Genomic DNA, 25,757 nt, shown 5'->3' on the forward strand with positions numbered 1-25,757 from the left:
TGGGTTACCTATTTTTTTTATACATGCCACTATACACCATGATGTTCATTGGTTTTACAAAGTGTACAGTGGGTCAATGGACTTGGAAGTGCCAGAGTGTGGCATAGGGGACATGAAGGGTCTGAGTGGGTGGGTGTTGTGCCCACAGAGGAATCCACACGAGAGACTAAAAGAAGCTGTTTGTTTATTGAGCAAGAAACTATTTCAACGTCGTACACAGGACCCAGTCGGGACCTCTCTGCTCGGCTTCCACTCAGGCTGATCTTTTATACGTTGCACCCATGGCTCCACTGATGGGGGCCCACCCCTCAGCAAGGAGGTTCATACTCAATGAGAGTCACGAGTAGACTAATGGGTCCAACCCTGCAGATCTCGTGCGGGTTATAGCAATGGGTCAAAGGGCAGAGCTTGGCACGGGATTGTGAGGGGACATAGGAGGCAGTTGGAAAGGCAGAGAGCTTGGCATAGGAACATAGGGTATATGGGGATGGGTTGAAGAGGAGAGCTTGGCATAGAAGGCATGAGGCAACATGGGATGGTTGGGAGTGTGTAACATGGCATAAAGGGCTTGAGGGGACCTTTTGAACGTACCATTTAAAAGGTCCCTTCATGCACACCAGGGTTCACAACTCCTCTACAGGACTTTACTACTACTCTTTAAAAACCTGGCGTCATTCCATGAAAATTGCGGAATAGGAAATGCCTATCTCCGCAATGGAGCCAGAAAGGTTGAGAGCGCCGAATGCTGGCTTCCGATAGGAAGCATCCCGCGCCCTTTAGAAGCACTCTCAAAAATCAGACAGCTTAGGAATGGGGTTGAGGATCCTGGAATTGGGACCCGTCCGCCATTTTTAGAGGGCTCCTGGGTCAAGCCGACTTGGTGAAAATCCAGGTCTAAGTGTTTCTTTCTCTTGGAATTAAATGATTTATGACAATCAAATTAATTTTTGATTAAATTAAAGTGGTTATAATGTGCCAATTTCAGAACTCCAGTGTATTACTGTATTGCTGTGAAAGGTTTGAGATTTAATCAAAACATTATTCCTACCTGGGGCCTGTTTCCTTAGAATATCATATGATATTCAGTCAAGCATGACTAATAACTTGTCTTATTTCCAGCAGAAGGTATTGGACATGGAAGCATAGAATTGCTTCGCTGTGTTTGTATTTCATTCTCGTGAATTTTATTTGGACATGTTGAATGTTTGCAGTACATAGGTGCTCAAACAGCACCAGTGAGCACAGGTAACATTCAATGGAGATATAGGCTTAGAAGCTAAGATCTGATTATCTGATTATAATTTATGATCTGAACCCCTCTCCCCACCCCCCCACCCCCAAGATTTCATAACCTCTTAAGAATGGGGATAGGCTTCCAGCTCATCCATTCAAACACCCCGCCATGATACCCAATTGTTTCCTTCTAGATTCCATGGTCGATAGGTTCATATAGTGCCACTTCAAGTGATGCTATAGAGATTTGCACCGATTCTCAGGGGGTAGATATAATGTCGCAGGCAATGTTTCCTGGCCAGCAACAGCTCAAATGTTCACACACAAGCTGAGCACAAGTTGGCTCCTTTGTTAGTATGCATGAACAGCCGTACAAACCATTTAAAGGGTTCACACGCTTAAATTGTAAAGCCACATATAGGAAAGCAAGATTAGAGGGCATGGTAGAACATAGAACATTACAGCGCAGTACAGGCCCACAGCCCTGTTGGCTGGCGACAGCTCCTAGCGCAGTCAATTTGAGATTTCTCATCAATATCATTGGGGATCGCTGTACAGGCTGTACAAATTGTGGCCTGCAGCACAATCTGCCTCAAGGAACCAACAGAGTCTGCAGGCAGTGCTACGTGAACATATTTCTACCCCCAAATATATGTTAAACACTGTGACAAACTCTCTGACATCTGCCCTAAATTTAGCTACAGCTGTGGTGAAAATACCCAATTTACTATTCTAATAGAGGAGGACAATACTCACCCATCACCACTTTGCCAGGAATGTGCAATTTTGTAGAGTAAATCAAGGTCTCTAAAATGTGTAATATGATCCAGTCATATAAGGCAGGTTTCAGAATTCAGACAAAGCACAGTGTTCACAATTCTGATTTCAGAATACAGACAGAGCTAACATATGGAGTTCGGAGAACAAACAGTGCTAACTCTACCGAGTTCAGAAAATATACAGCACGAATATTCTGGAATTCAGAGAACATGAGTGTTAACATTCAGGAGTTCTGAGAATGCACAGCACTCGCGCAACCAATTGCTGAGGACACAGAGCCTTACTGAATTCAGAGAATGCACAAGGTTAATATTCTGGAGTAGACAGAATGCACAGGGCTAATACTGGAGTTCAGAGAACACACAACTCTGGCACTGCCAAGTTCAGAGAATGTCCAGCACTAACAGTGCGGTCTGCTTCTTCATACTCCATATGCTTTGCTACCTCCTGTATGAGACAGTTAACCATTGGCAGTCTTCATCTTCCAGCATTTACTTTGTAGCACCAGCTTTATCATCATCTTGAGAGTTCCAACAACCCAACCTAAAATGGCCGTTTTCCTTTACTGCCCCTCAGCAGGCCTCACTCCCTGCCCAACTGTTACAACAGCACCCTGTGTGCACAAGGAAAACCTGAATTTAGAGAGGCCAGCAATCTACACCATCAGTGTGGGAGCACATCTGCTATGATTTCCCACAATCACAGAATTGACCCGAATAGCTCATCGAAATAGTGGTACAACCAATAATCAAACAGTGTTTCACTGCGTTGTCCACATATGTGAAGACACTAACAGCTGTGTTTTCCATCTTACACAATCCTTTCCATCCTTCACTCTGTACCCAAAAGAAATGTGCAGTCAAAGTAGATAACAGATGGAATAGTTGGTGATTTAGAAGGATTGAGATAGGGTGTTATAATCTATCCAGCCCTGTCCAACTTGTTCGAAGACAAGCACTAGAAATGACTGATTGTGGGGGAGTAAGTCTAGTTGGCTAAGTGACGAATAATCTTAGGCATGCAAACAGCAGATGCAGTTGAAGTCCCTTAGTGCCTAGTCAGCCAGAAAGCAAAAATGTGCAACTTGTGAAATTAATACCAAAAACAGGAATAGCAGCACCCAGAACAATTTTCTTAAAAATCAGGATCAATGTTAAAAGATGGAACAAGTTGATTCCTTTGCCTGCTTATGAATAGCATGTCCAGAAAATCTAAGCTGCACAAAAAACTTTCCGTGTCAGTTAGGTTTATCAAAAATCCATCAAACAAGACACGGATAATATGGGCAAACTTAGGCATAAATAAACTTATAAAGCTCAACTGCTGAAAGCACTGACTTTTTTGAATCCCATCTACCTCTGCAAAGTTTGAATAATAAATGCTCTGGTGCTATTGAAAAATATCGCAAACTTAGCAGGTAGCCAATAACACTGAAATGAATGAATTATTGGTTAAACAATTGGGTTTGGCCAACCTTGGCCTGGCTCCTAGTGGGTATGGGTACATAGGCTAACAGTACCTAGAATCCATCTCATTGGCACCAAATTGGTTTTGTAATTCAGAGAGGCCACAAGGATGATTGATCAGGGAAACTATAAAAAAATTGCACTGGTATGATAGATGTTTTTCTGAGGTTGGAATTAAGACAATTTGGCAAGAAATTCGTCTTCCAGCTGCTTGTTTCCCATTTCTAAAACCTCTGCATTGTAAGTTGTGCTCTGCTGTGCTGGACTGTGCCAGAAGTGCACAGCATGTCACATTGACTCAGATGACTTTTAGAAATCCAGCCTTCAAACAGGTGTCAGGTTCCTCAAATACTAGGTCGAGTGTCTGCACTGGTTGTAGGATCCTGAATGTAAACGTCAGGTACATTTGGTTGGAGTTTGCAATGCACATTTTCTGTCTAGTTATGCCAGGTGTTGAGTAGCCAAACCAATGATCCTTAACAGTATTACTAAACGCCGCTCTAAAGAAACTCAGGAAGTATTCAATATTTAATTCACAGTAGAAACTCCAGGTGGCTACTGGAGATCACCTCATCCTAACCACAGACACACCACAGCAGATGGTCAATGAACTGCTGCCCCTGACTAGTGACCAGTTTGATACCCATTTGGTGTCTGGAACTAATGGCAACTCAAGCCGGTACAGACTGGTGCACTATTGCTATACTGACTTTTTCAGTACAAATCAGATTCCTTTGCTAATGTTGAAAGAAGGAATGATTTTCAATTTGGCTGTCAATTAGCTGATGTTGGCAGTGGGTGACCCAATTAATTTTGTTGATCTTGCAACATAATGATCAAACATAAATGAGCAGTTCACCAGTCGATGGTGAAGAGGTGGGAAATCCAGAGTGTAGCCAGCCGAGACAACGTAAGAGGAGTGGAAGCATGTGACAGCGGAGGTCACAGTGGAACTAGCAGCAGGTGCAGTGCAGGAGCATTCATTGTAGCCCAAAATTCCATTGATGTCCTAAATACTTCATAGCAACCTGATTTAAACACACTGTCCACATTTATTGCGGACAAACACCTATATTGGCAAATAGGATTCAATAACAAAATCACTACTGATTTATGACAAAGCCTTCTGGTACTTGCACCCCATTAATGTGTATTTATGTCAGTGATGAGATTCTGGATGCAACTGCTAACAATTGAGAGGCAGTTGCTACCTGAGTCTTCGGGTGCAATTCAGTGGACTTGAGCTAAAGTCCGCTGAATAGCGCATTTAGCAGGCACCAAAAAAAAATCCCGCTATTCAACAGCAATTTGCCGTTTGTTGGGGCTTTGGGGAGATTTTCTCCACCGAGGTCCCAGTTAGAGCGATTTCCTGCTGGCAAGCTTCCGTTCAGCTCATTTAAATATACTGATCTGGATCTTGCCCTGACTGGACGTTTCAAGCGTCGCAAATCTCGTGAAAGGCCTCTCGCAAGATTCAACAGCCTCGTCCCAGCACCAAGTCGGGCACAACGATGCCGCTGGATCACACCCTTCATTCTTTTCGAAAAGTTGATTACTCTTCTTTTTGGCCTTACTCTCCACTGCATATAGGGGGCAGATTACATTAATACTGACAGGTCCGCTATAAGGGATGGGGACTACAGATTAATGAGCCTCCCATCTGTTTTGACTCTGCCAATAATATATAATGAGGCAGTGATGAAAACCCATAAATCCATTAGACTGATGAAACACCTGAGCTCCAGGGAACAATTGCTTGATTGACAGCTCTGGCTCTCTGATCACTTCTGTCAATTGCGACATGTTTATGTATACATGATAAAGAGGTTTCAAGTGCATGCCTTCAAGGGTCTGGATGGTTGACATTTTTATTGGCCTGCGGTAAAAAATAATGTTTTTTGAGCAAGTGGAAAGTTATCAATAAATTACCTTTTTAAAGCTTTTTTAAAATATCGTATTGTCAATATAGGGATTGGCCCTTTACAGTACAATGAGTGAATGGGCATAGAAGTGCCATAGCTTGGCATGGGGGACATGAGGGCCATTGTGAGTGATTGGGGGACATAACTGTGCACGGGGGCATGAGGGGCATGAGAAGAACATTTGAGCTTACCTTCCAGCAGTTTCCTCATGCAGAATATGATTCACCAAATCTCTGAAATGCTGTGAACTACATTCTTTGAAAAGCTGCTCTAGCTCCATGAAATTGTGGAGGACTAGGACATGTGAATACACGCAGTGGAGCAAGCCAGGGCAGGAATTCAGGGTGTCAGCTTGCAACCCGAATCAGCCACACCCTAAAAAGGCACCTCTGAAAATTAGAACCCTGGGAATGGGGTCATGAATGCCGGAATCGGGTCCAGGTCACCATTTTTACCCCTCCACAGAGTCTTCCCAACTCCATAAAAATCCAGCCCCAAATGTTGCTGCCAGTGCCTGTGGTATTGATGGTGAATGTGATGAATGTAGGAATTTCAGATATAGTGCATTATAAGAAGTTGGTGAAGTAAAGGTTAAAAGCTTGGGTTAGAGTATGTTTGACTGCTGAAGTCATGTTTTAAAAAGTTTGTAGGTTGAAAGACAACAAAGATTTTGGGAGCCAGAGGTGCAATTAGCCATCATAAAAAGCTTGGGCTGATGGAATTTTGTTTTGATTCAGGGGATTCCCTGGGGAGTGAATTCATTTTCAGCTTGGTGAGATGACATCATCGCTAGGTGGAGCTACGGCATTAGGGTTTTTGAGAAAGCATTTTTAGCTCAGTCCTGTTCTGGATGAAGCTGGGACCACAGGTTTTGCTCTCTGCAATTTAGTTAAAAATAAATTAACAGTCTTCAAGGCAATGTAGAATTGCCTGAAGACAAGGGGGGAGTTGAAACAAACCAGTTGAAAAAGCGTTTGAAGACATACAGCCAGAATTTCTGCATGGGTGTGACAGGAGTCAGATCATTTCTGTTAAGCCGTGTCAAAAGATCTCTTTCTCAAATAATATCTCTGTAAAGCAAGTATCCCCATGTGCCATCGGTATTTAAGGTGGATTGAGAGCTGAGGGGTGACATGGTGGCACAGTGGTTAGCACTGCTCCCTCGTGGCTGTGTGGGTTTCCTCCAGGTGCTCCGGTTTCCTCTCAAGGTGCCCTTTCCAAGGGCTGGTGCAGACTCGATGGGCTGAATGGCCTCCTTCTGCACTGTAGGGATTCTATGGATTCTAAGAGATGGTTTATTTGCTTGTTTAAGTGGGAATAAAGATAGCAGTGAAGGGTATTGTATTCACTGTATTGATTAGTATTATTTAAGGGGCAATTATAAGTTATTTTCTGGTGCGATGTTAAAGATTTTAATACTGTGTTAGTAATAACTTTTGTTTTAAAATTCTAAGGGAGGGATTCTCTGACCCGCCGGACCCATTTTCTGGTGCGGAGCGTTCCTGCCGGCAGGGGGATCCTCCGTCCCGGCAGCCATCGTGCAACATGGCGCCGGCCGCACGTGGACCCAGCCTGCCAAAAACTGCCCCCCTGTAACCAGCCTTGCCACCCCTGGGCCTGCCACCACCTGTCCCCCTAGTCCCCCCTGAAGACACCCCTGCCAGTGCTTCCCCCCGACTGTGGTGGCGGTGGACTCAGTCCACAGCCGCCGCGCGAGGCCCCCGAACGGTGTGAGCACACGTATCCCACACTGTCGGGAAATTGGCCAATCGGGGGCGGAGCATCGGGGGCGGAGCATCGGGGGAGGGCCTCATGTGACGTCCGGAGGCCGTCCATATGGCTTGAGGTGTACTCCCCGAGTACGTCGTTTTTGAGGGGTCGGAGCATCGCAAAAAAACGGCGGCGCCCCTGATTCCGGCTAAAACGTGGATTCTCCGGCCGATCACCAAATGTGAGTTTGGTGTCGGCGATCAGAGAATCCAGCCCTATATCTTTATTTCTTCTTGCAGTCACTCCTGGAGTGAAGTATCCTTTCCTCACAGTCTTACAAGATTAAAATAAAATATTGGAGTTATTGTCCAATATCCTAGCCACTGTTGGGGGTCTGGTGGTCTGGAGTCGTAATATGAACACTGACAGACAATTTTGCCATTGTTACAACTGCAAAATCTGGGCCATAACTAAACCAATTAAGGTTGAATTTTTGTTTAAGAAATGGAAGAGCAAAGTCAGTTATTTTCAGCATATCCATCTAAATAAAGTCATTCATGCACTAAATGTTGTGTTTCTAGGTTACATGGAAGTAGTACAGATACCAAGAGGATCAGTTCATATTGAAATACGGGAGCTCGCAATGTCAAAAAACTACATTGGTGAGTTTTTAGTGATGAAATATATATAGGTGGAGGTGGGTTGCTTCGTTTCTTTGCAAGAATTAAAATTGGATGCAAACTTTATGAATTTTTAAAAAGTGTGTAAATTGCTCCACTGAAAGGAGTTTTAAGCAATAAGATAAAAGGAAAATACTGGAGATGCTGGAAATCTGGCATAAAAATAGAAAACATGGAAATACTCAGCTAATCTAGTAATATCAACCTGAATCTTTGGGGTAAATTTTCATTTGAAGTTCAGACCATGTCCAGGCCCTGACTCTGCACCCTGACACTGGGGTAATTTTGATTAACCAGTGGCCAGATGATACCTCCACGATCCAATTATGGACGGCGGCCAGGTGCCTGATGCTGGAGTGACTGAGAATCGTCAGGGGCAGGTGCTGCCAATGCAGGCAGGAGAGAGAGGGTGCCTCAAGAGGGAGGAGGCACCATTGTTTTTCAAAACTGGAACTTGCTAGAGTTACATGCCCGGCATTGTGGAAAGGAAGTCTGTGACTCTAGCTGTAGCCATCTTATTATGTCATCTGCAGTTGAGGGGTGTGCTGAATGTAAATACAGTTAATTCACCAGTTATGTTCTATGTTTGTAAATACAGTTAATTCACCAGTTATGTTCTATGTTATTAACCCTGTGGGTTTTATCTGTGGGCCATTGTATGGCTTCACCCATAGGGGGAGATATTGGAGGATGTTGGAGCATGTACAGGCTCTGCCCATGGCTCCGCCCCTTTGAAGGAGTATAAGAGTAGCTGGCCTGTGGGACTGTCCTCAGTATGTACCAGTCGCAGGCAGGCAAAGTTGATAGTTAATTAAAACCACTGTTTTATCCCGACACGAGTCCTTGAGTGAATTGATGGTTGCATCAATTTAATTAACTATCTGAACAAAAACGATTATGGAGTCAGCCCTCAAACCTGACAGACTGGAGCTCGACCCACAGGCCTCGGAGGCGAAGGAAATTTTTTCACACTGGCTGCGGTGTTTCAAGGTCTACCTTGCCGCGTCATCGACACCATCCGTTACGGACGAACAAAAATTGAGTCTCCTCCACGCACGGGTGAGTCACCGCATTTCTGTGCAACTCGAAGAGGCCACCTCATAAACCACCGCTCTCGCAATCCTCGAGCGCATCTACGTGCGGCCTGTGAACGAGGTCTATGTGCGACATATTCTCACTACTCGACACCAACGCCCCGGGAGTCACTCGACGACTATCTGCACAACCTCAAAGCCCTCACCTGCAACTATCAGGCCGTTACGGCCACTCAGCACATGGAGCTCGCAGTCCGAGACGTCTACGTTGCGGGGGTCAGATCAAATTACGTGCGGCAGCGACTGCTCGAGAAAGGGGCCCAGGACCTGGACGAGATGGTGAAACTGGCGACTTCACGGGAGGTCGCTTTCCAGAGCCTCACTGCATTTCCAGCCGAACACTCGACCCCCTCGTGCGCTCCCGACCAGAGACTACCCCAGGCCTGTGCTGCGCGCCCACCCGCTCATCATGGGGGGTTGCCTTGTTATTTTTGCGGCCAGCAACAACACCCTCGACAGCACTGCCCGGCCCGCAACGTGCACTGCAACAGTGGCCGAAAAGGGCACTTCGCCAAGATCTGCCTCGCCAAGCGTAAGCACGCGAACTCTCAGACCCGGACTACCGACTCACAGGCCCGCAGACCTCGCAATGTGACAGCGTGCCTGCCGAGTCCGCACAGCACGTGCGACTCACGGGGGCCGCCATTTTGGCCATCCTCCCCCACGCGGCCGGCCACGTGCGATCCATGGGGGCCGCCATCTTCCTCGACGCCCGCCATGCTTGATCAATGGGGGCCGCCATCTTCTACGCAGCTCAATGCATACGACCTGCTCGGACGGTCACTGGGGGGCCGCCCCAGCACAGGCGACGACCCTGCCGGTTACCCTCACCTCAGCACAGTCACCTTTGACTAGTCGCGACCCAAGCACCTCAAGAGCTCAATGATGGCCGTCCGAGTTAATGGGTACGAGACACCTTGCCTGTTCGACTCCGACAGCACCGAGAGTTTCATCCACCCGGATCTGGTAAGCCGCTGCTCGCTCCCGATATTCCCGGCGCAACAAACAATTTCCCTCGCCTCCAGGTCGCACTCGGTACAAATCCGAGGGTGCACTACGGTAACCTTAGTGGTACAGGGCGCTGAGTACACTAATTTCCAGCTGTAGGTGCTCCCAGACCTCTGCGTGTCCTTTTAGGGCTCGATTTTCAATGTAATCTCAAGAGCCTGACGCTTAGCTTTGGCGGACCCCTGCCCCCACTCACTGTGTGCAGCCTAGCCACTCTGAAAGTCGACCCTCCTTCCCTCTTTGCTAATCTCACCGCTGATTGCAAGCCAGTAGCCACTCGCAGCAGGCAATATAGCATGCAGGACAGAATATTTATTAGGTCTGAGGTCCTGCGTCTCTTGCGGGAAGGGGTCAGAGGCCAGCAATAGCCCCTGGAGAGCTCAGGTGGTGGTCGTCAAGACCGGGGAGAAGCTCCGGATGGTGGTTGATTAAAGCCAGACCATTAACCGGTTTACGCAACTTGATGTGTACCCCCTTCTCCGGATTGCAGACATGGTCAATCAGATCGCTCACTACTGCGTGTTCTCCATGGTGGATCTGAAGTCTGCATACCACCAGCTCCCAATCCGCCTGGAGGATCGCCACTACACGGCTTTTGAGGCAGACAGCCACCTTTTTCATTTCCTCCGGGTCCCTTTTGGCATCACAAACGGGATTTTGGTGTTCCAACGAGCAATGGACCGAATGCTGGACCAGTACAGGCTGCGGGCCACGTTTCCGTACTTGGACAATGTCATCATTTGCGGCCATGATCAGCAGGACCATGACGCCAACCTCCACCGATTTCTCCAAACCGCCCAAAAACTTAATCTCACCTACAACAAGGAGAAATGCGTTTTCCGCACAACCAGGCTAGCCATCCTCGGCTACGTCGTGGAAAATGGGGCCCTGAGGCCCGACCCTGACCGTATGCGCCCCCTCCTACAACTCCCTCTCCCTCACTGTCCCAAGGCCCTCAAGAGGTGCCTTGGATTGTTTTCCTACTACGCCCAGTGGGTCCCCCATTTAAGGCCACCCTTTTCCCTCTGGCAGCCGAGGCCCGCCAGGCCTTCAACTGCATCAAGGCGGACATCGTGCGGTGGACAAGTCCGTCCCCTTTCAGGTGGAGAGCGATGCATCAGAGGTCGCTCTTGCCGCCACCCTCAACCAAGCAGGCAGACAGGTTGCGTTTTTTTCACGCACCCTCACCGCCTCTGAACTTCGACACTCCTCGGTCGAAAAAGAGGCTCAAGCCATCGTGGAAGCCGATCGGCACTGGAGTCACTACCTCGCTGGTAGGAGGTTTACCCTCGTCACCGACCAACGATCGGTAGCCTTCATGTTCACAATACGCAGCGGGGCAAAATTAAGAACGATAAGATCTTGAGGTTGAGAATTCAACTCTCCACCTATAATTACAATATAGTATATCGTCCTGGGAAGCTCAACGAGTCCCCAGATGCCCTGTCCTGCGGCACATGCACCAGTGCGCAAGAGGACCGACTACGGGCTATCTACGACGACCCCTGCACCCGGGGGTCACCCGGCTCGCCCATTATATCAAGGCCCGCAACCTGCCCTACTCCACCGAGGAGGTCAAAGCTGTAACCAGGGACTGCCAAATCTGCGCGGAGTGTAAATCGCACTTCTGTTGACCAGATAAGGCCCACCTGGTGAAGGCATCCTGGCCCTTTGAACGCCTCAGTATCGATTTCAAAGGGTCCCTCCCCTCGGAATAATCGCAATACCTACTTTCTCAATATTATTGATGAGTTCTCCCGTTTCCCGTTTGCCATCCCGTGCCCCGACATGACCACCCCCGCTGTTATCAGAGCCCTGCACAGTGTCTTCACCCTGTTTGGTTTCCCCAACTACGTACACAGCGACAGGGGCTCGACGTTCATGAGCGACGAACTGCATCAGTACCTGCTCAGTAAAGGCATCGCCTCGAGCAGGACTACCAGTTATAACCCCCGGGGAAACGGACATGTGGAGAGGGAGAACGCGACGGTCTGGAAGACCGTCCTACTGACCCTACGGTCCAGGAATCTCCTGGTTTCCCACTGGCAGGAAGTCCTCCCCGATGCGCTCCGTGCTATTAGGTCCCTCCTTTGCACGGCCACAAACCAGACTCCTCATGGCCGCTTGTTTATTTTCCCTAGGGGGACTACCTCAGGAGCCTCGCTCCCACCCTGGCTGATGACACCGGGTCCGGTTCTCCTCCGGAAACACGTTCGGACCCATAAGACCGATCCCCTGATAGAGAGGGTCTAGCTCCTGCACTCAAACCCGCACTACGCATATATTGATGGTCGACAGGATACCGTCTCCCTCCGAGACCTTGCGCCCGCAGGCTCCACCACTACTACGTCCACAGTACCCCCCGCGCTGTACCCCGCTCTTTCTCCCATGCCCCGTGCCCATTTGGCTCCCGCTCTCCCTTCCACCCGGCACACCAGTCCGCAGGAATGAAGCTCAGGAAGAGCCGCTCCCGGAGTCCACCCCTGGGGCTGCACCGGACCCACTTCCCAGCCACCTGAAGCGGCTGCAACACCAGTGCTTCGGCGGTCGCAGCGTACGATTCGGGCACCGGACCGGCTGAACTTGTGACCCATCACCCCCGCCGGACTTTATCTTTTTACAGGGGGTGAATGTGGTGAATGTAAATACAGTTAATTCACCAGTTATGTTCTATGTTATTAACACTGTGGGTTTTATCTGTGGGCCATTGTATTGCTTCACCCACAGGGGGATGTTATAATGTACACCAGTATATCATGTTGCAGATACACACACACAGCGGGACCAATCAACACACACAACACCGCAGCCAATCACCAGTTAGAGCACACTCACTATATAGACAGAGGGCATCAGAGTTCCCGCTCATTCGGGATGCAGCCTCTCAGAAGGACAGAGCTCACAGCTTACAGCACAGATCGTCACATGTGCTGAGTGCATCGACTGGTTAGGACAAGGCATAGGTCTTTAGTTCAATCTAATATTGTGTTAACCCACAGTGAAAGTATGTTCAACAGTTCCTGACTTAATAAAGTAGTGTTGCACTATTTTAAGTGTTGGTGGCCTGTATGTGTTCCATGGATCCAGAGCACCCAACACATCATGATACCAGGAGTTGAGGGATATTAGAACTTCTTAGACCTACCTGCAAGTGATCTGTCTTCCACCAGCATACCGCCATCTGGCAATATGGACAGCGTCTGCCCGCCGCCGCCGCTCCGCATCACCAGTAACCCAGGGGCCAACTGGAAGATATTCAAACATCGCTTCCAGCTCTACCTTGAAGCCACAGACCGGGAAGTTGCCTCGGACACCAGGACGATCGCTCTCTTCCTATCTACGGCCGGGACCATGCCATCCACATTTTCAATTCTCTCACCTTTGCGGATGATGAAGATAAAACAAAATTCAAGACGGTCCTCCTCAAGTTTGACACTCACTGCAGCATAGAGGTGAATGAAAGATTCGAGCACTATGTATTCCAACAGCGTTTGCAGGGTAAGGATGAAACTTTCCAGTCCTTTCTTACCTACCTCCGCATCCTTGCACAGTACTGTAGCTACGGGCCCACATCCAACTCCATGATACGTGACCAGATCGTTTTCGGTGTTCAGTCGGACCCCCTACGCCAGCAGCTCCTCAAGGTAAAGCAGCTCACCCTAGCGACCGCCATCGAGACCTGCGTGCTACTCGAAAACGCCACTCGTCGGTATTCCCACATCCAAGCGGCTGAAACGGCGCGGCAAGGTCCCCACGAGGCACAACTGGACCAAGCAATCGAGCAACTCCAGGGCCTCAGCCTGGAGGAGGGCGGCCATTTCGCGCACTTTTCGCAGCCTACCGTGTTTGTGCACATGAAACAAGGGGACAGCGACGTCGACGAACGTAATGCGCAGGCGCGCACCACGTACGACCACACCACGCATGCGCAGTGGCGCAGCGAACGTACTGACGCTACGACGTGCGGCAACCGTGGCTCCGCCCATTTAAAGCGGCAATGCCCTACCAAATCCCAACAATGCCTGAGATGTGGCAAACTTGGCCACTATGCTGCTTTATGCAGAGCAGCATAGCCTGCCAACTCTCGTCGCTCCAGCCAGCCTCCCGGGAATGTCTGGGCCATTCAACCTACGGTCTCCGAATCCGATGCGGACCTACTACCCAACATTGACACCGTGGACCCGACGGTGCCTTTTTGAGTCGGTATCGGTACAAAAAACAGGGTGACCCGAAGCAAAGAATCCAGCCTCTATCGGTATACAGCATCGATCCAGACGATGAGTGGTGTGCCACCCTTATGGTCAACTGGTCCCAAATACGATTCCGCCTGGACACTGGTGCCTCCTCCAATCTCATTGCGCGGTCTGACCTCCACAGCCTTTGTGTCAAACCAGCCATCCTTCCATCAGCCTGCCAGCTATTAGATTGCAATGGCAATGCCATTGCTGCCAGTGGCTCGTGCCAACTTGAAGTGATGCACAGGTCACGCAAAGCCATCCTTCCCTTTGAAATCGTGGGCTCCCCTAAAGCCTCCCTGCTTGGCGCGAAGGCATGCAAGTTTTTGAACCTAGTTCAGAGAGTTCACTCTCTCTCTCTCCTGCTGACACGTCTGCCTTTTAGGACACCGACTTCAGGGCGCAACTCAACGCCATTATTAACCAGCACCACAACGTCTTCGAGGGCATGGGCACACTCCCGTACACCTACAAGATCTTATTAAAACAGAATGCCACGTCTGTGGTGCACGCACCTCGCAGGGTCCCAGCACCCTTTAAGGACCACCTCAAGCAGCAGCTGCAGGACCTCCAGAACCAAGGAGTGATTTCCAAAGTCACGGAACCAACCGACTGGGTCAGTTCCATGGTATGTGTAAAAAGGCCTTCCGGCGAATTGAGAATTTGCATTGATCCCAAGGATCTAAATCGCAATATCATGAGGGAGCATTATCCAATTCCCAAGCGCGAAGAGCTCACATGTGAGATGGCTCACGCCAAGCTCTTCACCAAACTCAACGCCACAAAAGGATTCTGGCAAATCCAGCTCGACAAATCCAGCAGGAAAATTGGCACATTTAATACCCCCTTTGGCAGATATTATTACAACAGGATGCTGTTTGGGATCATATCTGCTTCAGAGGTATTCCATAGGATTATGGAACAAATGATGGAAGGCATTGAAGGTGTTCGCGTCCATGTCGACGACATAATCATTTGGTCCACCACCCCGCAAGCATATTAGTCGCCTCCAGCGCGTATTCAAACGTATACATGAGCAGGGCCTCCGCCTCAACAGGGCCAAATGCTCGTTTGGTCAAACGGAACTCAAGTTCCTCGGGGACCACATCTCCCAATCGGGTGTGCAGCCGAATGTGGACAAGGTAGCTGCCATCACAGCTATGAAAACACCAGAGGACAAGGAGGCGGTCCTCCGATTTCTGGGCATGGTCGATTTTTTAGGGAAATTTATCCCTAACCTCGCCCCTCATACCACGGCTCTCAGGAACCTGGTCAGGAAGACGACAGACTTCCAATGGCTCCCTGCCCACGAGCGCGAATGGAGAGAACTCAAAACAAAACTGACCACGGCCCCGGTCTTAGCTTTCTTTGATCCAGCAAAGGAGACCAACATTTCGACCGATGCCAGCCAATCCGGCATTGGGGCAGTGCTCCTTCAACGTGATGAGGCCTCATCATGGGCCCCCGTTGCATATGCATCACGTGCGATGACCCCCACGGAGCAGCACTACGCGCAGATAGAAAAGGAGTGCCTGGGCCTTCTGGCCGGTGTGGTTAAGTTTCAGGATTATGTCTACGTACTTCCTCAATTCATCATCGAGACCGACCATCGCCCGCTGGTCAATATAATACAGAAAGCCTCGCCTCCAGCGTATTCTTCTCAAGCTCCAGCGATATGACTTCCAGTTGGTATATACCTCAGGCAAAGACCTCATCATTGCTGACGCTCTCTCCAGGGCAATCGACACTCCATGTGACCCAGCGGGATTTGTCTGCCAGGTTGACGCCCATGTTGCATTCGCAGCCTCCAATCTAGCTGCCACGGATGAACGCCTCGTCCAAATTCGCCGCGATATGGCGGCTGACCCCTTGCTACAGCGTGTCATGCGCCACCTAACAGGCGGGTGGCTCAAGGGCCAATGCCCTCAGTTCTATAATGTCAGAGATGATCTGGTGGTAGTGGACGGGGTTCTTCTAAAACTGGACCGCATTGTCATCCCGCATAGCATGCGCCAACTTGTCCTGGAACAACTACACGAGGGCCAGCTTGGCGTGGAAAAGTGCCTCCGACGGGCCCGAGAGGCAGTGTACTGGCCCGGCATTAATGAGGACATAGCCAACACAGTACTCGACTGTCCCACTTGTCAGCGCTTCCAGCCGGCCCAACCACGTGAGACCCTGCAGCCCCATGAGTTGGTCACGTCACCATGGACCAAGGTGGGCATCGACCTGTTCCACGCGCTGGGTAGAGACTATGCCTTGATCGTGGACTACTTTTTGATTTACCTTGAGGTGATACGGTTGCACAACATCACCTCGTCTGCAGTCATTCGTGCCTGTAAAGAAACCTTTGCTCGACACGGCATCCCGCTCACGGTTATGTCGGACAATGGCCCCTGCTTCGCCAGCCAGGAATAGTCCAACTTTGCCAGGCGGTACAATTTTGCCCATGTGACATCCAGTCCTCTGTACCCCCAATGCAACGGCAAAGCGGAGAAGGGAGTACATATAGTCAAAAGGCTCCTCTGCAAGGCTGCCGATGCTGGGTCCGATTTCTACCTTGCCTTGCTGGCCTATCATTCCACCCCACTGTCCACTGGCCTGTCGCCTGCCCAGTTGCTCATGGGTCGTACCCTGAGGACAACGGTGCCGTCCATTCATGTCCCAGACCTCAACCACGTTCCAGTCCGTCGCCGGATGCAGCTGTCTCGTGCACAGCACAAGGCGGCTCATGACTCCCGTGCAGCTGGTCTCCCTGCTCTGGCTCCAGATGACAACGTCCGCATCCATCTTCCGGATGGTGGCTGGTCTGCAACCGCTGTTGTCCTTCGGCAGCTGGCCCCCCGCTCGTTCCTGGTTAGTCTACCGGATGGCTCCATTTTGCGCCGCAATCGACGCACCCTTCGTCTCGTTCTACGCTCGCTACGTGATCCTCCACTGTGGCCTCGCCCTCCTGCTGACCCTGCCACGGACTATGCAGAGCTCCCTGTCACTCTGCCTCCCCTTGACTCTGTCGCAGTCCAGCCCGCTCCTGAACCGGCGGCTCTCGACCCACCCTTGAGGCGGTCAACCAGAATTTGTCGCCCACCTCAGAGACTTAATTTATGAACTTTGCCGACTTATAGACTTTCTGAATTGTTTTGTTGCTTTGTTTGATCATTTCCCTGGTTTGTATATAGTGTTCATCTTGTTACTCTAGTTGCATACTGCTTCTCTGCACCAGGCACCTTCCCATGTAAATAGCTTAGTTCTCATGTACGTAGTCCTGTAAATATGTCTTCACACCCCACACGTAGTTAGGAACATTCTCACCATACATTATTTATTGCCACACACATACATTCTTTTATAAAAGGAGGAATGTCATAATATACACCAGTATATCATGGTGCAGATACACACACACTGATGGACACACAGCGGGACCAATCAACACACACAAAACTGCAGCCAATCACCAGTTAGAGCACACGCACTATAAAGACAGAGGGCATCAGAGTTCCCGCTCATTCGAGCTGCAGCATCCTAGTCAGACAGAGCTTACAGCTTACAGCACAGATCTTCACCATGTGCTGAGTGCATAGACTGGTTAGGACAAGGCAGAGGTCTTTAGTTCAATCTAATATTGTGTTAACCCACATTGAAAGTATGTTCAACAGTTTCTGACTTAATAAAATAGTGTTGCACGGATCCAGAGCACCCAACACATCAGGGGAGATGTTGGAGGATGTTGGAGCATGTACGGGCTCAGCCCATGGCTCCGCCACTTTGAAGGAGTATAAGAGTAGCTGGCCTGTGGGACTGTCCTCCGTATGTACCAGTCGCAGGCAGGCAAAGATGATAGTTAATTAAAACCACTGTTTTATTCCGACACGTGTCCTTGAGTGAATTGATGGTCGCATCAAGGGAGAAGGGTGATTTAAAATTATGCTGGTGGTCTGACCCCTAGTCTGCCACCGGGAGGCCACCTCCATGTTTCAGCTGTCGCAGCTGGCCAACTAGGAATTTCCAGGCGCCTCAGAACATTGGCCTTAATTGATCTATTGATTAGTTAATCTATTGATTGTCATAGCTGCCCATTGCTTGGGGGAAGGTAGCCATCACCACCACCACTCCATCCCCACAGAAACCAGTCTCTCCCAAGATGTGCTGATGGTGGGAAGATACCAGTAAAACGACAGGCTACAATATTCTAGCCCTCACTCCTCCAAGCCCACCCTCAACGTGATTTGAAAATTCTGCCCATCAGCTCTGTTTTGACTTTCTTCAAGTGCCCTAACCTACTGAGTATTTCCAACAGTTTCAGTTGTGGTCATTTTTAAGCAGTGTTTTACACTTTTATATTACTTGCAAAATACTTTGTTGTTTCTTTATGAAGTTGTTGAAGCTTTGCCTTAAGAGTAATTTAGAAAATTTTACTTCTAGCTTTGAAATCTGAAGGCGATGAATATTACATAAATGGTGCCTGGACCATTGACTGGCCAAGAAAATTTGACGTTGCTGGCACAGCTTTCCATTATAGGAGACCTGCAGATGAACCAGAGTCTCTGGAGGCATTAGGGCCTACCACAGAAACTCTAGTTGTCATGGTAATTCTTCATTAAAAATTCCTACATTAATTTATTTTATTCTTGTTTTTTCTGTCATCCTCTGCCCTTCTTCTTTCAAAAGTATCGACTCCTTGTTATAGCTTGTTTGATATGCTGTTTATTCTCCACCAGTTTAGACGGTGAGTGTCAACAGGGAACAATTACAGCCAAGTCTGGCCCTGTCCACTTACACATACTCCAGTCAGAAACTGGAACCCTGTCTGATTGTCCCCTTCCTGAGGCAGGACCACCAATGCAAACAGTAGCACCCCTATTGCCACCCTGGCTGAGATCAGTTAGCAGCAGAGACTTATAGAGTCCAATTCGGGCCTACTTGACTTGTGGTTCATGTGCTTATTTGCCAGGAATATTCGCAGGGAATCTCCCCTAAAAATCAGCAAAAATGTCGAAGGCATTGTGTAGCTGGCATTTCTGCCTACCTTCAGCCAAATTTTCAGTGGACTGTCGGGAGAATCCCTGAGGAAAGTCCTGCCGACTTTCAACCAGCTGAGCCACCAAGAAGTTGTACTACATTTGTATTTCCGAGTCCTCTTCCAGAGATATGTTTCCCATTGTAACAATTCTAATTTCTCTTGACTAATGGCCAATGTTGTTCAAAAATAGAAGTATTTTGCATCGTACAGCGGCAAGAGCAATTCAGATTTATATAACCAAAAGAGAAAATGCTGAAAAATCTCAGCAGGTCTGGCAGCATCTGTAGGGAGAGAAAAGAGCTAACTTTTTGAGTCCAGGTGACCCTTTGTCAAAGCTGGACATCAGACGGGACATCAAAGCAGGACATCAGATTTCTATAGGTCTTTTGACATAGTAAAATGTCCCATGAAGCCTCACAAGATCATTAGCAAGCAAACGTTTGACAATCATTACATTTAGTCTAAATTTACTGCTTCAATTGATGAATGACAAGCTCAGTTTTGCAAAAGAAGAACACATTCTAATATTGACTGGGCCCCCCCATTGCTTATTTTGAGAGGTTGCACCAAGTACTAACAAAGCAATTGCTGGGGTGGGATTCTCAGGTTCAGAGACTAAGTGCTGATGCCGAGACCGAATTGCGGGTGTTCTGCAGTTACAATGGGGGTGCTGGTCCTGAGGCATTCAAGACATGTTAATTGGTCAGCAGTGGCGCTACGTGGATTTTGTGTGATTCCAACACATGCCGGTGTATGATCCGCTGGGGTCAGGATTGGCACTCAAGCGCCTGACAAGCTGCAGCCGTATATAGCACTCCACTCCCCACATCATCTAATTCCAGCTCCAAAGGTGCCACCCCAAAGAGCAGACCGAGATTCACCGAAGCAGAGCTGGAGACAATGCCGGGTGCCAGGGAGGAGATGCGGGACATGCTGTTCTTTGGGGTGGGAAGGAGGCTGCCACCGGCTGACATCAACCGGGCCTGAGCGTAGGTGGCAGAGGCTGTGAGCACCATGGCGTCAGTAGCAGGACCAAGCAGCAGTGCAGGAAGAAGATGCACGACCTTCTCAGGACAACCAACGTGAGTCACCACCTCCGTGCCCCTGGCATCACCCCCGCCCCACACTCCCTACACACACCCAATCACCTGACAATGAGGTGGGACCGTCTGCGATCCCCCCCCCCGCGGCAATCCTGTGACTTGCCTGACGATGAGGCGGGATCTGCTGCTGCCCCGCATCCCCAGCTGCAACCCCACAACAGCACATGTCCGGGGACAACACCGATTTCTCGACACTGCTGTCACCGGCACCCTTCACCATCCCAGAGACACTCACCTTGGTTGGACACTACAATGAAAGAGGCTCCTGGGGCGCTATCTGGTGCACACCACACACATGCAGCGGTAGGTGGAGGTAGGAACCCTCAAGGGGGTGGATGGTCGGAGGGCGGCCCCACCCCAGGGACGAGCTGCCGCCCAGACGGGTCTTAAGCTTCTGGAAAGAGCGGTTCCATCGATAGTGGAGATGCAGACACAGAGCCAGGGACTACATGAGGGGCTGTCAGCAACCATCCAGCGCCGGCAGATGCAGTTGGAGGAATCCAATCACCTGCAGGGGCAGGAAGTGGTGCCGACCATGTGTGCCACCCGGGCTAAAACCACACGAGTGGCATCCGCGGTGGAGGCCGTGGTTGTCAAGGTATTGACCATGGGCTAGGATGTCCAAGGCCTGGGGCACTCTGTGCGGACAATGACTGATGCACAGGACAGAGCAGCTATGTCAAAGACATCCATGTACCAGAGCCGCATGGAAATTGCTGTGGCGCTCCAGAGCTTGGCCCACTCACAACAGGCCATGGTTGGGGGTGTCAAGGGGATTGGCCTGGCACTGGCTGGCCTGACCTGGTCCCTGAATGAGGTGGCACAGTCCCAGAGGAATGTTGGACAGTCCCAGAAGAACATGGCATAGTCCCAGAGAGACGTGGCACAGTCCCTGTGCTCCATGGCTTTGAGCATTGAGACTCTGAGTGGGCCTCCAGGATTGGCAGCGCCAGGTGGTGGGGGAGCCTTCGGAGCTTGCTCTGGCCGCACCTTCGTCCCAAGGAGTCGCCCTGGGGATATCGGGTACCCCGAGGGAGGATGGAGCCGCTGCTGGTGACTCGTGCAGGGGTGGTGCTGGAATACCTCATTGCCTCTGAATCACCCAGCACCTGTCCCTGGTGCATCCAATGGGCAGGGGCAGAACAGGGTGGCACCATGCCACCTGTGACACCCAGAAGACTTGCCAGGCTCATCCAGGCCCGGTCAATCCAGAAGATGGCCTCCAAAGGGGACCCAGAGCAAGGTACACAGCAGGCCGTCTCCACATCTGATGTACCGCCTGGGGAACCACCTAGACGGAACACTAGGACACACAATATTAGAAAAGTAGACACCATTTAAGTTGGCATTGGTGAGGCACATAGGTTAGCGATAGGGGCTAGCGCATAATACTTGTATATATCACAATAAATACCTGTTCACCATCGTTCCGAACTGCTTCGGTCCTCTGTCTGAAGGCTGTGAGGGATGGGCTGGACTGGGAGAAGTAGGTGGGGGGGGGTTGGTATGCCAGTGATGTGGGGCACGGGTGTTGGAGGTGGAAACGGGTCAGGGCCCCCAAGCCAGTCGGAGGTTACCCCCTGTGTGGCCACGGACTGAAGCCATGCTTGCTGGCATGTGTGTGGGCAAGGCCTATGGGTGGGATTCAACCAGGGGGGTGGGTACCTGTGGAGACCATAGCTGTGGTGTGCTGTGGGTCCTTTGTGCGATGCATCGGTTGTGCTTACTTGACTGGGGGCAGGATGAATAGGGGCAGGGGCGCAATGGGCAAACAGGGTTTGGTGACAGCCGGTGGTGCTGTGGGACGGGCTAGCTGATGGTGTCACTTGCACGACGTCTGGCCTGCGAGCAGTAGTGTGCCTGGGGGTTGCTGATGTCCACGGTCAATGCGCACACTGGTCAAGGTGCGCTCCGCGGCTCCCATGCTGCCTCTGCAATGGGGCAACGCCTTGGATGGATGCATGGAGGAGCGCCAACACCTGGTGGGCAACGGACTGCGCTAGACCATGCCCATCCCATGGATGGGCTGGCTGGTGTCTGTAGGCCTCTAGGGGAGGTGGCCTGGGGATAGGGGGGCACTGGTGGCGTTCTGCCCATTTACGGGCCACAGCGGGCAGTGAGTGGGGTGTGCAACCAAATGACTCCCTTGCAGCCTGAGGCAATGGCGGTCCATGATTGGACACCCTGGTTTCGGGGGGGGGGGGCACCACCCCAACCCCAACCCTATGGAGCATATCCTGGTCACCCCCACCCCCCCCCCCACTACTCGCCCTGGCCCTGGCAGACGCCCCTCAGCCAGCGTCACAGCTGTCAGCCCACAGTTGTGCTTTTAGGGCCATTACCTACCTCCTCTCCCTCAGCGGCCATGGCGCCTGTTTCCTAATTTTAAATAGATCAAGTGAACCGCGCCGTCGCCACTTCTGCCTGGTGGAGGCAGAACATCGCGGGAGGATGGAGATACCAGGTCAGACCGTTTAATGAGATGTTAATGCATGCTCCTGTACATTTGGCATGCCCAGGCCGGCGCTCGGTGTGGAACGCATTCATGCCGCTATCGAGGCGCACGAGTATGGTGTTCCGCTGGGCACCCAGCTCCGACCTCAATTTTCGGCTGACACCATATTCTCCGCCCGATCGCGATTCGCAATTCCGCCGTCGGCCGACAGAGGATCTAGTTCCAGGGGCGACATTCTCCGACCCCCCGCTGGGTCGGAGAATCGCCGGGGGCTGGCGTGAATCCCGCCCCCGCTGGTTGCTGAAGTCTCCGGCACCGGATATTCGGCGGGGGCAGGAATCGCGCCGCGCCGGTTGGCGGGCCCCCCCCCCGCGATTCTCCGGCCCGGATGGGCCGAAGTCCCGCCGATAAATTGCCTGTCCCGCCGGCGTAAATTAAATCACCTACCTTACCGGCGGGACAAGGCGTCGTGGGCGGGCTCCGGGGTCCTGGGGGGGGGCGCAGGGTAATCTGACCCCGGGGGGTGTCCCCATGGTGGCCTGGCCCGCGATCGGGGCCCACCGATCCACGGGCGGGCCTGTGCCGTGGGGGCACTCTTTCCCTTCCGCCTCCTCCACAGTCTCCACCATGGCGGAGGTGGAAGAGACTCCCTCCACTGCGCATGCGTGGGAAACTGTCAGCGGCCGCTGACGCTCCCGCGCATGCGCCGCCCGGAGATGTCATTTCCGCGCCAGCTGGCGGGGCAACAAAGGCCGTTTCCGCCAGCTGGCGGAGCGGAAATTCCTCCGGCGTCGGCTTAGCCCCTCAATGTTGGGGCTCGGCCCCCAAAGATGCGGAGCATTCCGCACCTTTGGGGCGGCGCGATGCCCGTCTGATTGGCGCCGTTTTTGGGCGCCAGTCGGCGGACATCGCGCCGTTTCCGGAGAATTTCGCCCCTGGTGTTTTTTTAATGGTTTGATGGTATAATGTTTTCTTGTAAGTTGCGTTATCTGCAGGTATGCTACATTTGTTTTTCAACCCTGGTGATATTGCTCCACTGTAGACGCAAGGTCAGTAGAACAAAACTCCATGAGTAGTATTATGTTGTAACTTCTGTGCACACTCAAATACATAAATGCATCGAGCGGGATTTAAAACGGGTGCGGCGCGCCCCCGCCGGCAGCGGGATTCTCCGTCCCGGCAGCCGACCAATGGGGTTTCCCATTGTGGGCATCCCCACGCCGTAGTGAGATCCACGGGTGTGAGTGCGCTGTTGGCGAAATGGAGGATCTCGCCAACGGAGAATCCAGCCAGTCATATTTTAGATAAATTTGAAATGACTCTTGTTGTTTGAATTTTGGATTCCTTTTATAAAGTTAAGAATTTAGAATTATTCACATTCCCTGTCCACTCACTTACATGGGGTATGTGAGTGTGATCCTTGGTAGAGGAAACCTCAAAATAGCGAATAAGCTACAGGCTTGAGGACTGTCACTGACTGAGAGAGTTCACTTACTGAGGTGTGGGCGATAAGGGATCAGACATTCAGCGGGCTGGATTCTCAGTAATTGAAGACTAAGTGCTGACGCCAGCCTGAGAACAGTGAGGTTTTATGCCTGAAAAAATGGCGCAAAACCTGCACCGATCCTCCGTCTGGTGGGGGGCTAGCTGGCACGGAGCGTAAAGCCCCCGGCTTCAGCTGTGGATATGGCCGGAGAATTGCCGGGTCCGTGGCCGCGCATGCATATGACAGCGGCCGTGCCGTGCAACATGGCGCCAGCTGCGCGCCGACCCGCCTTCCAAAATCAGCCCCCTTTGACCAGGCTCGCCACCCCACACCAGTGCCCCCAACCCCCACCAAAGCCCCCACTGCCCGGGGAATGGCTCACACCCGACTGTGGCGGCACTGGACTCAGTCTGCAGCCGCCACGCCGGGTTCACAAAAATAAATAGCATGACTGACCCATGTCATCGGGAAATCGGCTCATTGGAGGGGGCGGAGCATCAGGGTAGGGCCTCAGGTGACGTCCTGAGGCCGTCCATACGGCGCGCGCCGTCCTCTATGAGCATGCCGTTTTGGAGGGGGTGGAGCATCGCAAAAGCGGCGCCGCCCCAGATTTCGGCGCAAACGGGGATTCTCCGGCCGAACGCCGAATGTGATTTTTGCGTCGGAGACCGGAGAATCCCGCACCCTATTTCCACAATTGGAATGAATCTTTGTACTTCTGAGACCTCTGCCCAGCACAGAAAGAGTGATAGAAAGAAAGAAAGAATTGGATTCATGAGCGCCCCTCATGACCTCAGGGCTTCCTAAGCGCCTTACAATCAATTGAGCTTTTCCTAATGCAGTCAAGTGTTGTAACATAGGAAATGTGGCAGTCATTTTCTCCACAGCAATGTCCCAAAACAGCAATGAGATAATGACCAGATAATCTGTTTTAATGGTGTCGTTTGAGAAATAAATGTTGACCAGGGCATTGGGAGAACTCCCTGTCCTGTGGCCCTGGAAGGCTTTCCCATCTCAAGTTCATTCGGAGCACATGGCGAAGTGCACTGAAGAGTTACGATGCCAATAGTCATTACAGTGACAGAAGAGTTTCTCAAAAAACATCTCAAGTAGTTTGGCAAGCTTTAATCTTTAAGTACTCTCCATTACCCCCAACATTTAAAAAAATATATATTTTTATTTGTTTTTTAACATTTTATACATAAAACAGAACAAGGCAAAACATCAAGAACAACTGAAACTCCCCCCCCCCCCTCTCCCCCAACCAATACCCCAATAATACAATAGATCCTTCATTTCCATCACCCCCAGCTCCTCCCACCCCTGAAACCTAGCATCCAGCTTCGCCGGCTCAAACATATGGGCCAGGATTTTCTGAAAATGGGGCTATGTCCCCATGCCTGCTGGAAAAAAGTCCGGAGTGATTCTTCGATTTCAAGAGGGATAGCAGTGCCCCGGCGTGCGCCCCGCAGCTCCTGCTGCCGATACGGGGCCCTGTGGCCGGCCTCACATCAGTGCATGGGCGTGACGGGCGTTTCTGCACCGGCCTCCGCGCAACATGG

At 50.8% G+C, this 25,757-nt stretch overlaps 1 protein-coding gene across 2 annotated transcripts in view; it reads left to right on the forward strand.

Moving 5' to 3' along the window:
* Nucleotides 1-25,757, forward strand: part of adamts6 (ADAM metallopeptidase with thrombospondin type 1 motif, 6) — a 480,737-nt gene that overhangs the window by 392,688 nt on the left and 62,292 nt on the right. For both annotated transcript variants that reach the window (XM_072496932.1, XM_072496933.1), the window contains 2 exons: nt 7,693-7,773; nt 18,554-18,717. In XM_072496932.1, coding sequence (XP_072353033.1) covers nt 7,693-7,773; nt 18,554-18,717 — 245 coding nt within the window. The remainder of the gene's footprint in view (nt 1-7,692; nt 7,774-18,553; nt 18,718-25,757) is intronic.

This window comes from Scyliorhinus torazame, chromosome 3 (genome assembly GCF_047496885.1).
Source record: "Scyliorhinus torazame isolate Kashiwa2021f chromosome 3, sScyTor2.1, whole genome shotgun sequence".
Taxonomy (NCBI): Eukaryota; Metazoa; Chordata; class Chondrichthyes; order Carcharhiniformes; family Scyliorhinidae; genus Scyliorhinus; species Scyliorhinus torazame.